The sequence below is a fragment of the Suncus etruscus genome, chromosome 15 (assembly GCF_024139225.1).
Source record: "Suncus etruscus isolate mSunEtr1 chromosome 15, mSunEtr1.pri.cur, whole genome shotgun sequence".
Lineage (NCBI taxonomy): Eukaryota > Metazoa > Chordata > Mammalia > Eulipotyphla > Soricidae > Suncus > Suncus etruscus.
Window position 1 is genome coordinate 58,406,607 of NC_064862.1, and position 14,610 is coordinate 58,421,216.

At 48.9% G+C, this 14,610-nt stretch overlaps 1 protein-coding gene across 1 annotated transcript in view; it reads right to left on the reverse strand.

The window, feature by feature from the left end:
- The window catches only part of ARHGAP17 (Rho GTPase activating protein 17), a 41,004-nt gene that overhangs the window by 5,748 nt on the left and 20,646 nt on the right, over nt 1–14,610 (reverse strand). The window contains 7 exon segments of the mRNA XM_049789262.1: nt 3,944–4,163; nt 4,165–4,457; nt 6,395–6,576; nt 9,040–9,273; nt 11,144–11,300; nt 12,080–12,171; nt 13,122–13,235. Of these exon segments, the coding sequence (XP_049645219.1) occupies nt 3,944–4,163; nt 4,165–4,457; nt 6,395–6,576; nt 9,040–9,273; nt 11,144–11,300; nt 12,080–12,171; nt 13,122–13,235 (1,292 nt within the window).

Consider the following 14,610-nt stretch of genomic DNA (forward strand, 5'->3'; position numbering starts at 1 on the left):
GGAAGGAACCTAAAGAAGGAACCAGGCCAGCCTCGTGACCCCCTGTCAAGTGGTTGTGGACAAACACACTTAGTGCTCAGAGTAACGGGGCTGCAGGAAGGACGAAGAAAGTCAGCCTCCTTTCGGACATGCACTATTAGTAAGGATGCAAGCAGGCAGGGTTAGAGTGACGGGTTAGTAACAGGCATTAGGAGTGCACAATTATGATCATCAAGTAGCAAAATAAATAAAATAAATGCTTTGGCCAATCAGATGCCTTTTCCTTACCATTAAACATTCCAATTTCAGTTCTTACCGAATATGGCAGGTCATACATCTAAATTATTTAATAAAATGTTTAAATTAGAACATTCTTGGTTGAAAAGCTATTACTCTAAAAACAGCAAGCTGTATACTCTTTAGTTGTGAAACTCAAAATCCTACAGCTGTCTGGAGTTAACAATCCAGGAGGGATGTAAACCCTTTCCTCAGCTGGTGCTGCTAAGCCCCAGCCTGGTTGCAGCAATCCCTGGATGAGTGTGTTTCTTAGCTGGGGTGTAATGTTTTCAGATGAAAGCAAATCTCTAGTCTATAAAAACTTGTCTAAAGTTTCCCCAGTGAAAGTCTGATGTTTCAAGTAGGACTGCCTATTTGAGAAATTTTTATTACTATTATTATTATTTTCTTTGCAGAATACCCAAAGGCTTTTTTTAAGGATATGTTGCTGGTAGCATCATGAGGAATAGATACTAGTTGGTTCATAAAACTCTTTTTGTTTTTGCTCAGCAGTGTTCAAAGGTTTCTTGACTCTGCACTCAGAAATCACTCCTGGTTGGGGCTGGAGTAGTAGCACAGCAGTAGGGTGTTTGCCTTGCATGCAGTTGACTCAGGATAAAACTGGGTTCAATCCCTGGCATTCCATATTCCCCTGACCCAGGAACGATTTCTGAGCATAGAGCCTGGAGTAACCCCTGAGTGCCACTGGGCATGTCCCAGAAAAAGGAGAAATCACTCCTGGAAGGCTCAGGATTCATATGGGATGCCAGGGCTTGAACTGGAAGCAACTGCATTCAAGGTAAAAGCCTACCTGCTGTGCTATCTCTCTGACCTGATTCATAACTTCGAAGTACTGGGCCTTCTGTTCACTTTTTGTGGCAGTACAGGGAATTTTTTTTTTTTAAGAAATCAAAAATGTACACAAAGCTGTGAAGAATGTGTAATTTCTTGAGGTAGCAAACCCCATACTGCCTTAAAATATTTAGCCAACAATAGCCTCCCATCACCAAAAAAAAAGTCAGTTAGCTGATAAATTATCAGGCACAGATTATTACAGTGTCTAGTGGATCAATGAAATAAACTTCTAGAATAAATCTACCCAATGGAACGAATGGTTTGAAAAGGACAGATATAATTCTGGTTTGGAGTTTTAACTAAAAAGAAGATTTGGGGTATCCCCTGTACTAATGGGCTGAAAGGCTCTGCTGCCATGAATAATTCCACACCCAGGGGCGGGTAAGCCAGGGCCTCCTCTTCAGTGTAAAGGTTTGGCTCTGGTTTTCTTCCCCCTTCTGGATTCTCAGCCTACTCCTACTGCCTTGGTGAAGAGCCCACTGACAGCTTAAGGCACAGATCAGGCAAGTGGGCAGCTGTACCTGTAATAATAGACTTGATGTGCTGATGTAAGCCTGAAGGCCTGATCCTAAGCCTCACAGTGCTATATTCTGAAAAGCTCACTTTTGGTTGGAGAAAGCAAAATATAAGCTTGCTAGATGCCAAGAAATTTAGTGCAGGATCTTTTGGGTTGGTGGGGGGTGGGGGAAGGATTGGGCCTGAAAAATTCAAACAACAAATTAAGAAGCTCCATGCAGTTAACTTGCACTTAGATATAAAATTTCCCAGAATGAAAAAAATTAAATGAAAGCTCAAGAAGAAGGTCACAGATAGCTTATGTGGTGGACTGCAGTGTCCTCCCTGGGAGGCCAATCAATGACAGGTGAATGGCTCCAAGGAGAGCAGACCACAACAGGAAGGTTGCAACCCTGACAAAGTGATGGATCATGATTTAATATGGGTACCTGAAACCTGTCCCTTGCTCTACTGACTTTTCTGCTTCCACCAGGAGCCCTGTGACAGACTGCAAGTGCTTCTCCTAAAAATGTAATCTCCATGTGTTTGTGCATGTGTGTGTGTGTGTGTGTGTGCGCGTGCGCACGCGTGTGCACTGCAGGATGGACAGACAGACAGACCGCCTGGCCTTCAAGGCTGCTCTTGAGCGCCAAGTCCAAAGCACAAATGCAAAACACAGCAAGCACGGGCGCACCTGGCGCTGAGGGGCAGCTGCAGGGGGCATTACAGACCTCAGTCCTGGGCACCTTCCCCACCTGGGAGGGCACTAGGCAGGGCATCTGGGGGAAAGAAAGAGACAAACAGACCAATGTGGCTTTCTCTGTTCTGTGGATAAACCACAGCTGAGATAGCATCAGGAAAAATAAAATCATTAGTCATTGAAAACACTTGAAACTGGGGTCCCAGGTTCTGGGGTGGGGTGGGGTGGAGAGGAGGTTAAAAAAGTGAGTATCAGTTCCCCCTTGGCAGGCAAGTCACTGGGTTTACTCAGGCAGAAGGGCCCAAGCAGCTTCTTCTGCAGAGCTGGAAACACTTGGAGAAATTCAAACTAGGCGATTGGGGAAAGGATTCCAGGCTTTTTTTTTTAAATAAGCACATAAAAAACTCAAAAACAAACAAAAAAAACCTACCCACCCATCCTTAAATGGAACAGTAAATTAGAGCCCATGGAAAGGGATAAAAGGGACAACAGGATAAACAGCTGTTTAAAAAAAAACACCCAGAGGCCTGAGAGATAGCATGGAGGTAAGGCATTTGCCTTGCATGCTGCCAGGAGTGATTTCTTAGCATAGAGCTAGGAGTAACCCCTGAGCATTGCTGGGTGTGATCAAAAACCAAAACCAAAAAAAAAAAAAAAAAAAAAAAACAAAACACCCAAACAATCCCCCCAGAGCAGGATTCTAGGGACTAGATGATGGATCAAAGCAGCTCGGGGTCCCACCCAGGGCTGTCCAGTTTCTATAAAATGGGAGTTCTATAAAGTGATTTTCACAGCTCCAAAGATGCCCTTGGGAGGGAGTCACTGAGAGGGATCAACACCCAAGCACCTCCTGTGCGACAAACTGGGCCTCCAAGGAGTTAAACGCATCTAAGGAAAGTGATAATGAAGGGAGGGGGCCAAGTTCAAGGGCCAGGGAGAGAATCCATCTGTGCCAACAGCAGATCTTAGACATGGAACAACCCTGAGGCTGGGCAAGTAGGAAGACTGGGGGCACAACAGCTGGATCTGAATAGTGGGCAGGTAAGTTTTTCAGTGGAGCACTTCCAGGTCAGAATGCCACATACCTGGAGATGCTCAGGGATTAATCCTGGTACTGCACACTCAGGAATCACACTTGGAGGTGTTCAGGTGACCCAGTGGTATGGTGGAGGTTGAACCTGGGTCAGCTGTGTGCAAGGCAAGTGCTCTACCCACTGTACTACCCCTCTGGCCCTTACGCCTTTAATCGTTTACATTTTTTTTCTTTTGTGGCCACACCCAACAATGTTTAAAGATTAATACTGGCTCTGTGCACAGGTATTACTCATGGCAGTGCTTGGGGATAGGATGCCAGGGCTCGAACCTGGGTCACCTGTGTGCAAGGCAATCGCCCTATGTACTGTACTATCACTCTGGCCTTCGCACCTTTAATTTTTGTGAATAAGAACAATAGGCCTAAATGTGTGTGTGTGTGTGTGTGTGTGTGTGTGTGTGTGCGTGTGTGAGAGAGAAAGAGAGGAGGAGGAGAGAGAGGAGAGAGGAAGAGAGAGAGGTGAAGAGAGAAGAAGAGAGAGAAGAGGAGAGAATAGTGAGGAAAGAAGAGAGAGAAAGGAGACAGGAGAGAGATACATTGCTCACCAGTGACGATTTTGGAGGAGGTGGGTGCAGTGGAGTTGTTGTCCCCGGCCAAGAGGGCGCCCGGTGGGTGTGGAGGCGGGGGCACACTGGGCCGGTTTCGAGGCTTGGGAACCGGTCTTGGTCTTGGTAGAGTCCCAGCATGAGGAGCAGTCTCGGGGTTACTTGCCAACCCCGCAGGCAGCCCAGGGTTCTGCTTGCCCAGGGGCGGGGTGCTGGGGGGGCGTGGGGGTGTGTGGGGGCGTGTGCAGCGGCGGCTCCAGTCCAGGGTCACTGGCCTTGCTGGGCGCGGGTGGCTGCGGCGGTGGGTGGCTCGGCGCCTGCAGGGGTGGGAGGCTGCTGGAAGGGCGCCGGGGGGCGCCGCTGGATGGCTGCACAGGCGGCGAGGGGCTCCGGGTGGTGGGCTTGGGCGACAGGCTGGGGGGGTGTGGGGATGCTCCTGGGGAGCTCTGGGTGCTGGGCTGGCCTGGAGGTGGGTTTCCTGGTTTGGGGGGCGCTGGAGCTGGTTTCTTAACAGCTGTACAAATGGAAAGAATAGGGTTAAGAATCCAGTAAGAACCAAGTGAACTCGGAGCCCTAAAACTTGCATGCAGTCGACCCAGGTTGGATCCCCCACATCCTAGAAGTGATTCCTCAGTACAGAGCCAGGAGTAAGCAATGAATGACACTGGGTGTGATCCCAAAGCAAACAAAAGAACCAAGGGGAGGCTGCTTTCTTTAAACCCCCACTCCCCTTCTAACTAACCTGCTGAGATGTGAGTAAATTGTGTTCCTGGCCTCCTGTCAGTTTTCCCAGGGGAGACCCCCAGAGACTCACAGGGTACAGGTGGGTCCTGGATGGGGTGGTGTGGTGGGAAGGTACTAGATGGGAACTGGGTGTCTGGTTCATGGTTCAGGGTCCCCACCAGCGAAAGAAGCCAGTAGGATACTGGATTATTATAATGGGGCAACTGGTTCTGCCTGGTCTCTGTAACTGTCTTAAGTCTAAAAGGACCCCCTCTCTGCCTTTCTTACAAGGTCTCTGTCGTGGCCCTCAGGCCTGTCTTCATCCATGTGACATGCAAGGATTTACACTGAGCCTTCCATAGCAGGAGCTCAGCTGGAGCGGATTTGCGTACCTGAGTACAAGGGGTGGGGGCTCAGCTGCTGCTCCCACTTCCCTCAGGCTAACAAGAGTCTAGATTATCAGGCCGGAGAGATAGCACAGCGGAGTTTGCCTTGCAAGCAGCCGATCCAGGACCAAAGGTGGTTGGTTCGAATCCCGGTGTCCCATATGGTCCCCCGTGCCTGCCAGGAGCTATTTCTGAGCAGACAGCCAGGAGTAACCCCTGAGCACCGCCGGGTGTGGCCCAAAAACCAAAAAAAAAAAAGAGTCTAGATTATCATTAAACTTTTAAAATTGTGTTTGCTTTTGGGCCATACTTGGTGTTGCTCAGGGCTTACTCCGGGTTCTTTCTGCACAGGGATCACTCCTAATGATCTTGGGGAGCTGGGGATTGAATTCAGGGTGGCCACATGAAAGGCAAGTGCACCATCTGCTGCATTATGGCTCTGACCTCTAAAGTTTACCTTTTGTTTTGTTTTGGGGCTTTACGTACACAGCTGTGCTTAGGACTTACTCTAGGCTCTGCACTTAGGGATCACTCCTGGCGATGGTGCTCAGGAGAACATATGAATTGCTGAGGATAGAACCCAGCCTACCTGCATGTAAGGCAAACACTCACCCACTGTATTATGGCTCCAATGCCTAACCTCTTAACATTTTCAATAGCACTGACCCTATACTCCCCCCAACAACTTCAAGATTTGAGATCTACTGAGGAGAAAAATCAACCTCTTTGAGTCTGTTCAGCCCCCCCATCTCATTATTCAATCATTACTTCTTTTATTTTTTTTTGTTTGTTTTTTGGGTTACACCCGGCCGCGCTCAGGGGTTACTCCTGGCTCTATGCTCAGAAGTAGCCCCTGGCAGGCACGGGGGACCATATGGGACACCGGGATTTGAACCAACCACCTTAGGTCCTGGATCGGCTGCTTGCAAGGCAAACGCCGCTGTGCTATCTCTCCGGCCCTCTTCTATTTTTTTGATGGTGATGGTGGTGGAAGGGAGAAAGTGGAAGATCTAGACAGCATCTGGAAGTACCCAGGGAATCCTTCTGGCTCTGTGTTCAGGGATCTCATCTGATGGTTCTTGGAGAACCCCATGCAGAACCTGGGATGGTGAGTGCTCAGCAAACGCCTTAAGCGCCTATCTTCTCTCTCTAGCCCTGACCTGCATTTCTTCCACGTTTCTGTAATGCCTGGTTTCCTGAAGGCCATTTTCTCACAGTCCTGGATCTGAGTATCTGTCCTTTGCTGTGAAGCCTCCTGGCCTGAATCCTTATGGTAACAAGGTAATGCCTACAGCCACCCCCACTCCCCACCCCCAGGAATGGAGTCAAGGTGACCACCTACCTCTGCGCAGAGTATGAGGGCTGGGGCCAGCAGAATTGTGCACGGTGCCAACTGAGAGCTGGTGAGAGCTGGCGGTGGGCTGGGCTACATTAGGGCCTGGGGCCACCTGGCTGCTGCCTCTCCCTGGGGCAGGCACAGATGTAGGCATGGGTACCGGTGCAGTGTCCTTGAGTTTAGGAGGGCTGAGGGGGAGAAGTCAGATTAGGTGCCAGGCAGTGCCAGTCAGAAAAGCTAAGCATGCAATGAAATGAAGGATCCTGGCCAGCTTGACCTCAGCAGGCTGGGAGCTGACTGCCGGGAATTCCAAGCAGTTCAAACCGTGAATGATGCCATGAATGGGCCCAGCGGGTGGGGTGGGGTAGGGTTTATGGTACTAGCATCTCCCTTTGTACACAGCCCCTCACACAGCACAACATTTCACAACAACCAACAAATTCCAGTCGGATTCAACTGCACTTGAACGTAGAAGAGTTTTTGAACTGGGAAGTAACATGATTCTGAACATCCTCCTCATAGGAAACTGAGCAAAAGATGGGGCAAAATACTAGTACTAAATCTTTAAACCAGGATTTCCCAATGTGAGAACAAAGAGGGGGCTGGAAATATGGGGAGGGGAGGCCATTTTGTTTGTTTGCCGAAGGGGGATATGGACAGGCAGGTGCTGCATGACTGTTTTTCTGAAAAGGGGGCAAGGGGATAAATCAGTTTGTTCCAAACAACAAAATACACGGTTATGTTATTATCAGTGATTCTAACGTGACAAAGAAGCTCTGAGAGGTGCCTTGAGTGCCCAAGTCCAGCCCAGAATCTCTGATGCTGTCCTGGGCACCAAGGACTGAAGGCCAGTTAGTGAAATGGGCACAAAAAATAGCTATAGATGGGGCCAGAGAGATAGTACATCCAGCAGAACATTTGTCTTGCACAAGGCCAACCTGGGTTCGATCCCCAGCATCCCATATGGTAACCCTGAGCTTCTCGGAATTTCTAAGCTCAGAGACAGGAATAAACAGAGTTCCAATGGGTATGGCCCAAAACAAAAACCAAACAAAAAGCTATAATCTCTAACAACCTCAGTGAGAATCAAGGTCTGATACTCTGATATTTTACTTGTTATCTAAGTGAAGACTATTTTATCTTAATGCTTTTGTTATTAACTGAATGAAGTGTATGAATTTGCTTATGCCTTTTTTCAATTACGATATTTTGTTTTCATTATTTTTGGCAGTGCTAAGGGATCGAACCTAGGGCCACACATATGCAAGGCCAGTGACCTAATGCTGAGATTTTAATGAGATTCTTATCTTGTAAGCCCCCTACTTCACACAGTGCCTGTAGGATCGGGGATAAGAAAATTTCCTTCCTTAAAGCAAATTCAGCTCAGGTCAGTAAAAAGCCAGAACACCACTAGGCCATTAATCCACTTCCCTTGACAAGCCCATTTCAGTGCTTTAGAGATGGCCAAAGCAGAGCAAGTGACAGGGGTAATGGATAGCACCTTCTCTGCAGAGGGTTCCAGTTTGGAGCAACTGGAAACCCCAATGAGGTGGCCTTTGGTCAGTGGGCAGAACCCAATACCTGTCCATTCAGTTCTCAGGCTCGAAAGTATTGTGTGAAGCATGGGGCTTAGAAGATAAGAATCTGGGGCTGGGGCGATAGCTCAGTGGTAGGGCATTTGCCTTTCACGAAGCTGATCCAGGATGGACCTTGGTTCAATCCCCGGTGTCCCATATGGACCCCTAAGCCAGGAGTGATTTCTGACCTCATAGCCAGGAGTAAGCCCTGAGCATCACAGGGTGTGGCCCCCAAACAAAACAAAACAAAAAGATAAGAATATCATTAAAATCTCAGAGTTACGGCATTGGCCTTGAGTATGTACTAGGTTACAAAACCCAGTGCTGGGGTTGGAGAGATAGCATGGAGGTAAGGCGTTTATCTTTCATGCAGAAGGTCATCGTTTCAAATCCCGGCGTCCCATATGGTCCCCCTTGCCTGCCAGGAGCAATTTCTGAGCATGGAGCCAGGAAAAACCCCTGAGCACTGCCAGGTGTGACCCAAAAACCACATACACACACACAAAAACAACAACAACAACAACAAAAAAAAACCAGTGCTGGAGGCTGATCTAAGGAGGCCACTGCCATTGCTCTGTGTCATTTCCTAATGGCACTGCCCCCACAGGACTGGGGAACCCGGGGATGGTTAGTCACAGAAAATGCCCCACACAGGAGCTGCATGTATTAGTCACCCCACACTGGAAACCTGGCGGGATGGGAGAAGAGAGGAGCGAATGAATACGTGAACACCACGGAGTGATGTTAGGAAAATGCTGCTGGAGCTGACTTGCTCCATCCAAGAGCTTCCTCAGTAGCATCTGGGATGACAATAAGCAAGTGGGATGTGGACACTAGGTCCCTCTTGGGCAGGTGGGAAGAGGTTTGACCCAGTGCCAGGCACTGACAGTTTCAGCACCAAAGCAATCTGATGGAGCAAGCAAGTGAATGCTGCTTTCTTCTGAAGACAGGAAAGGAAGCACAGTCCTGCCCTGCATTTGCTGGCCAGGAGAGCAAGCGAGCCTGGTACCTGTGGATGTGGCGGCCATAGGCCAGTGCGCCCTAGCAGTGGAGGGGGTGTGGGGACCTTCTTACCTGCCATCGCCTGGGCACGACCCCTGCTCCGGCATGCCTGCAGCGTTGGGGACCGCCCCACCCCCTGCGCTGCCTTCGGCCCTAGAGCTCTGGGGAGGGGGCTCTGGGCCTGCTGCAGCCAAGGAGGGGCCATCCGTGGGCGGGAGTGGCGGCTGGAAAGCGGGGCACATGTGCTTTCTAGTTAGGGTGCCACCCCGCCGGTGGGCCTGGAAGTCGATTAGCTTCACACCAAAGCTACACGGAGAGAAGAGAGTCAACACAGCATTGTGAGCCCACTACCAAGCTGGAAGCCTGCAGTCTCCGAGTGGTGGTTCCACAAAGGCGCAGCACCTGCACTGGCCAGCATGCAGGGAGGCCGAGTAAGCAGGGGCCTGGGAACCACCAAGGGCCTGTGAGAGGAGAGGAGAGAAGAGAGAAGAGGAGAGAGATAGACAGACAGAGAGACAGAGACGGAGAGGTGTGTGTTGTGTGTGTGTGTGTGTGTGTGTACATACCTGAGGCCCTCATTCCAGCCCCAATCTGTATGTTTGGGATGGGGGGAATAATGGGAAGCTGAGGCCACACACTTCCTCCCCTGTAATGCGGGGATTATGTCCCACCTGCAAGGTGCAGGCAGAAGGAGCCCAAGACAGGAATAAACCCATCACTTTTGGGCAATGTGGGGGTTATATCCCACCTGCAAGGTGTAGGCAGAAGGAGCCCGAGACAGGAATAAACCCATCACTTTTGGGCAAGGGGCCAGTGCTAAGAGTAAAGGGAGACTCGCCTTTTCAGGTAAGCCCATGGCTTAAGCCGAGAACTTTTCAGTCTGGGCCCAGAGTGATAAGACAAGTGGGGAAGGCATTCTCTTTGCACACGGATGACCCAGGTTTGATCCCTGGCATTCTATCTGGTCCCCTGAGCACTGCCAGGAGTAATCCATAGAGCCAGGAGTAAGCCCTGAGCTCCGCCAGGTATGGCCCCCAAAATCAAAGCCCCAAAAATGAAATCTTTTCAGTTCTAAACTGAAACTGCTGGGCAGTGCCCAGAACTAGTGTTTGTAGGCTCAGCTGAGGGGAAAAGCTGCCCAGGCAATAGCCGTGGAGGAAATGTTTGCCATGTGCACCCCCAATTCTGTAACTCTGCTGCTGCTGTGATGGCAAACTCACAAAGGCTAAAGTTAAAGTGTCTGTGGCTACATGTGACATCAAGAGGCAGGGCAAAGGGTGAGCAGAGTGGTGCAGGACACAGGAGAAGGAAGCTTCTGCACAGGTACAGGCAAAGGAAACCCTGTTCCTTTGCCGGGGGTTAAAAAGCAAAACCAAGCCTCCACCTCTATGCCCAGGTAACAAAAACGAGAGCATATGTTAAAGGATGCTAGGGGAGCAGGAGAAGCACTCACTGTCCCCTGCAACATCCTGGGCTCTGCCTGCTGTCACTCCAATGACTACAGTGGAATTGCATCCTGCATGCCGAAAAGCAGAAAAAAATATCGAATAGCCTTCCCAGTCATGAAAGGTCACAAGCATGACTTCCCAGTCATGGAAGGTCACACCATACTGGTGCGCAGTATGGGGATATTTCAGGCTCTCAGTGTGGCTGGGCCTGCTGTGCCCTTCTAGAAAGACCTTATGGAGGCCAATGCAGAGACTGGCTTCCTTCCATCAAGAGCCGATGGCTGACTGGAATAGGTCTGGGGAGACATCGGATCACATAGCCCACTGATAGAGGTGGGTGGGATGTCCCATTTTCACTGCTGGACATTTGTCCACAATTTGCCTGTCTCCACCTATCCCAATAACCAAGTCCATTTTGGGGACCCTGTAATGGGTACTGATGCTATTCCACTGTAGGGGCTCATCAGAGTATCTGAGCACCTTGATGCACACGACAGCAATTTTAACCAAAAAGCCACATGTTTACTTTATGGTTAGACTCATGTTTGGAACAAACTAGCACAGACTTCTTGAATCTCCCCAAATTGGGGGAGGGGGCACACTAACCATCCAGGGAAGGAACGACAGGGGCCATTCTCCTACTGCAAACCCATACCGAGAGTAGGACCCTTCTCCTAGGGGCATCTTCTAAGGCAGAAAGGCCCCCCCCCCACCCACACTGCACATACCTCTCCTTCTTCACCAAGTCCCCTTCCATCACTGCCATGCTGGCGGGTCGCTTCCTCTCCAGGGTACCTGAGTCAGCCTCATTTCCAGTGTGGGGAGAGTGATTGGAATTGGGAGTGGCAAGAGGCACAAATGCTTCTGACACATTAAATTCTACCTCTGTGGGAAGGAAGACAAACAGGCAAATATAAGACACAGGACAGAGGGGAGGGAAGTGCTCGTACTCATACTCACAGTCACACAGCCCTGGGCCTGTCTTTTTGGTGCTTTGTCCTTCCCATGGTGCGGTCTGGAAGTGCTGCATATTTGTATGCACACACACACAAAAAACCCTCAAAAAACAAAAAACCAAACCATCACATCATCGGCATAGAGATCAAACCCAGGGCTCCAGATGCTTTCAGGGTCCCTCAATGCCACATGAACACATGAAGTGTCACTCCCTAACCACCTCACACAAACAGAAAACACAGAGTAGGGAGTAGCCTGCGAGCACATCAGGCCTGGCCCAAATTCCCTACCTGCCAAAAATAAATAAGAAGTTGCTTTTGGAGCTGGGGAAAATGCATGCGCCTGAGTCCACCTCCACATGATATGGGCCCACCTAAGCACCATCAGGTACAACCTCAAAGGTGTCTGTGATGTCCCTAGCACTAAAGGGACTATGTGGGCCTGCATCTTTGGGCCCCAGAAATTAACTGATGGGTTGAGAATTGCTGGGAGTGGTTCCAGGCCCTCTGAGCACCACTCAGGAGCACCTTGGCCCCTCCAGAAGGAGAGGATTTCAGGGCCAGGGATGTGGCGCAGAGGTAGAGTGTATGCCTGAAATGTGAAGCCCTGGTTTCGATCCCTGGCACACATCCCACTTCCCTCCACATTTTCATCTATGAGACTGCGTGTGACTGGACCAGCTAAGACACAGAAAAGGCCGTCGTCACCTCCAGGGAAGAACCAGTCAGCATGCTGGATGATGGGTTCGATGACCGCGACAACGTGGACAGATGTGGCAGCTGCCATTTCAGCTAGTGTCCTGCAACAGAGGGTCAGTCACAGCATTAGGATAGTAGCTTTGAGGCACTACATTTCCTTGGAGAGGAGAAAATCTTTCTTTTTTTTTTTCTTTTTTTGGGTCATATCCGGCAACTTTCAGGTGTTACTCCTGGCTCTATGCTCAGAAATCGCTCCTGGCAGGCTCGGGGGACCATATGGGATGCCGGGCTTTGAACCACTATCCTTCAGCATCTAAGGCAAATGCCCTACCGCTTCATCGTCTCTCTGGCCCTGAGAGAAAATCTTTCTTTTTTTTTTTTGGTTTTTGGGGCCACACCCGTTTGATGCTCAGGGGTTACTCCTGGCTAAGGGCTCAGAAATTGCCCCTGGCTTGAGGAGGACCATATGGGATGCCGGGGGATCAAACCGAGGTCCTTCCTTCGCTAGCGCTTGCAAGACAGACACCTTACCTTTAGCACCACCTCACCAGCCCCAAGAAAATCTTTCTACACCAACACAAAACAAACATAAAATCCCACCATGACCCTGCTCTGGGGGAGAGAGAAATAACTATCTCCCTAAAACAGGCCGAGGGCCATTGGCATGTGGGTGGGGGAAATGCTACTTTTCCATCACTTAGAAGTGCAGGGTTTGGGCCCGGAGAGATAGCACAGTGGCGTTTGCCTTGCAAGCAGCCAATCCAGGACCAAAGGTGGTTGGTTCAAATCCCGGTGTCCTATATGGTCCCCTGTGCCTGCCAGGAGCTATTTCTGAGCAGACAGCCAGGAGTAACCCCTGAGCACCGCCGGGTGTGACCCAAAAACCAAAAACCAAAAAAAAAAAAAAAAAAAAAAAAAAAGAAGTGCAGGGTTGCCTGGAAAAGCAGTGCTCTCTGCAGTGCTGGCAAGAATGGGTCAGTTCTCCATGGGACTGTTCTCTATGTCTCATCAAGCAGTTAGGGAGAGGGGGATACATTACAAGCTGCCTTACCCTTCATTTTTGGCCCATAACAAATTAGGGCCCAACACAATCGCAATATTGCTGGGGGTCATCTTGTTAACATCGCTGGTCTGAGCAAGCTTCGCCAAGAACTTGATTAGATATCTACAAGAGAAGAAGGTGGGAAGTGCTGTCAGATAGGCTGCTGGGATGTTGCCACCTTCCTGCCTGGTCTCAGACCCCATTTGCTTGGTTAGGTCCTGAAACCTGCAGTGTTACCTAGTCACTAATGGAAGTAGTTTATACATTTTATAAAAACAAAAAATTCTTAAAAAATTTTCCTTTTATGTATTACCTTATATTTAGATAAATCTATCTCAAGATCTATTTGTTTGTTTATTTGATTTTTGGGCCACACATGATAGTGACCAGGGATTATTCCTGGCTCTGAGCTCAGAAATCACTCCTAGGGACCATATGGGATACTGGGGAATGGAACCTGGGTCAGCCACATGCAATTGTCCTCTTTGCTGTGCTATCACTCTGACCCTTAAGAATTTTACAAGGAAATTAATTTTAAAATATTTCCCTTTATGTATCACCCTATCCCTTATATTTAGAGAAATCTATTTATTTTGATAAGTCTACTTTTGCTTATTTGTTACAACTGTCATCAAACCTGGCACATAAGGAATATACTAATATTCTAAATATTAATAAAATATTTACTGTACCAAGGACTTACTCCCAAGTATTTGGATTCAGTCAGTCCCAAATTAGAGCCATATAATCTGAATTGTTGAAATACTCTGTCCCTGCTGTGTCTAACTGCTGTGTCCTGTTGTCATAACTCAAACATTTGCTCTGCTGCTCTCCTTGGGAGTTTTTACACCAGAAATAAATAGGTCCTGTGAGATTTCAGGCCGTTAGAGCCAAAATAGTACATCCTCGTCATCCTTGTAAAACTAATGTAGTTGGCCACTCAGTGACTTAAAGATAAGGAAGATAAAGCAGGGGTTTAAGGCACTCACTCAGCTGACCTCGGTTCAATCTTCAGCACTGCATGGTTCCAGCACCACCAGATTTGACAAGATTTTTTTTTTTGGGGGGGGGGGGGAGGTTTACAACCAGCAGCGCTCAGGGGTTACTCCTGGCTCTACGCTCAGAAACCGCTCCTGGCAGTCTCAGGGAACCACATGGGATGCCGGGATTTGAACACCGTCCTTCTGCATGCAAGGCAAATACCCTACATCCATACTATCTCTCTGGCCCCATATTTGACAAGGTTTTGCTTGTAATAACTATGACACTGAAACTAGTTTAAGATCTAAAAGAGAGAAATAACTCAAATGTAAAAATGTAACCTCTGTGATTTGATTTCTTCTCTATTTGCTGTACATTTCAAAACTGTTTCTTCTTATTGGGTGGGGGTGAGTTAGGGTCACACCCAGTGATGCTCAAGGGTTACTCCTGGCTCTGCTCTAAGGACTTACTCACAGTGGGCTCCAGGGAACATATGGGATGCTGGGAATTGAACTCA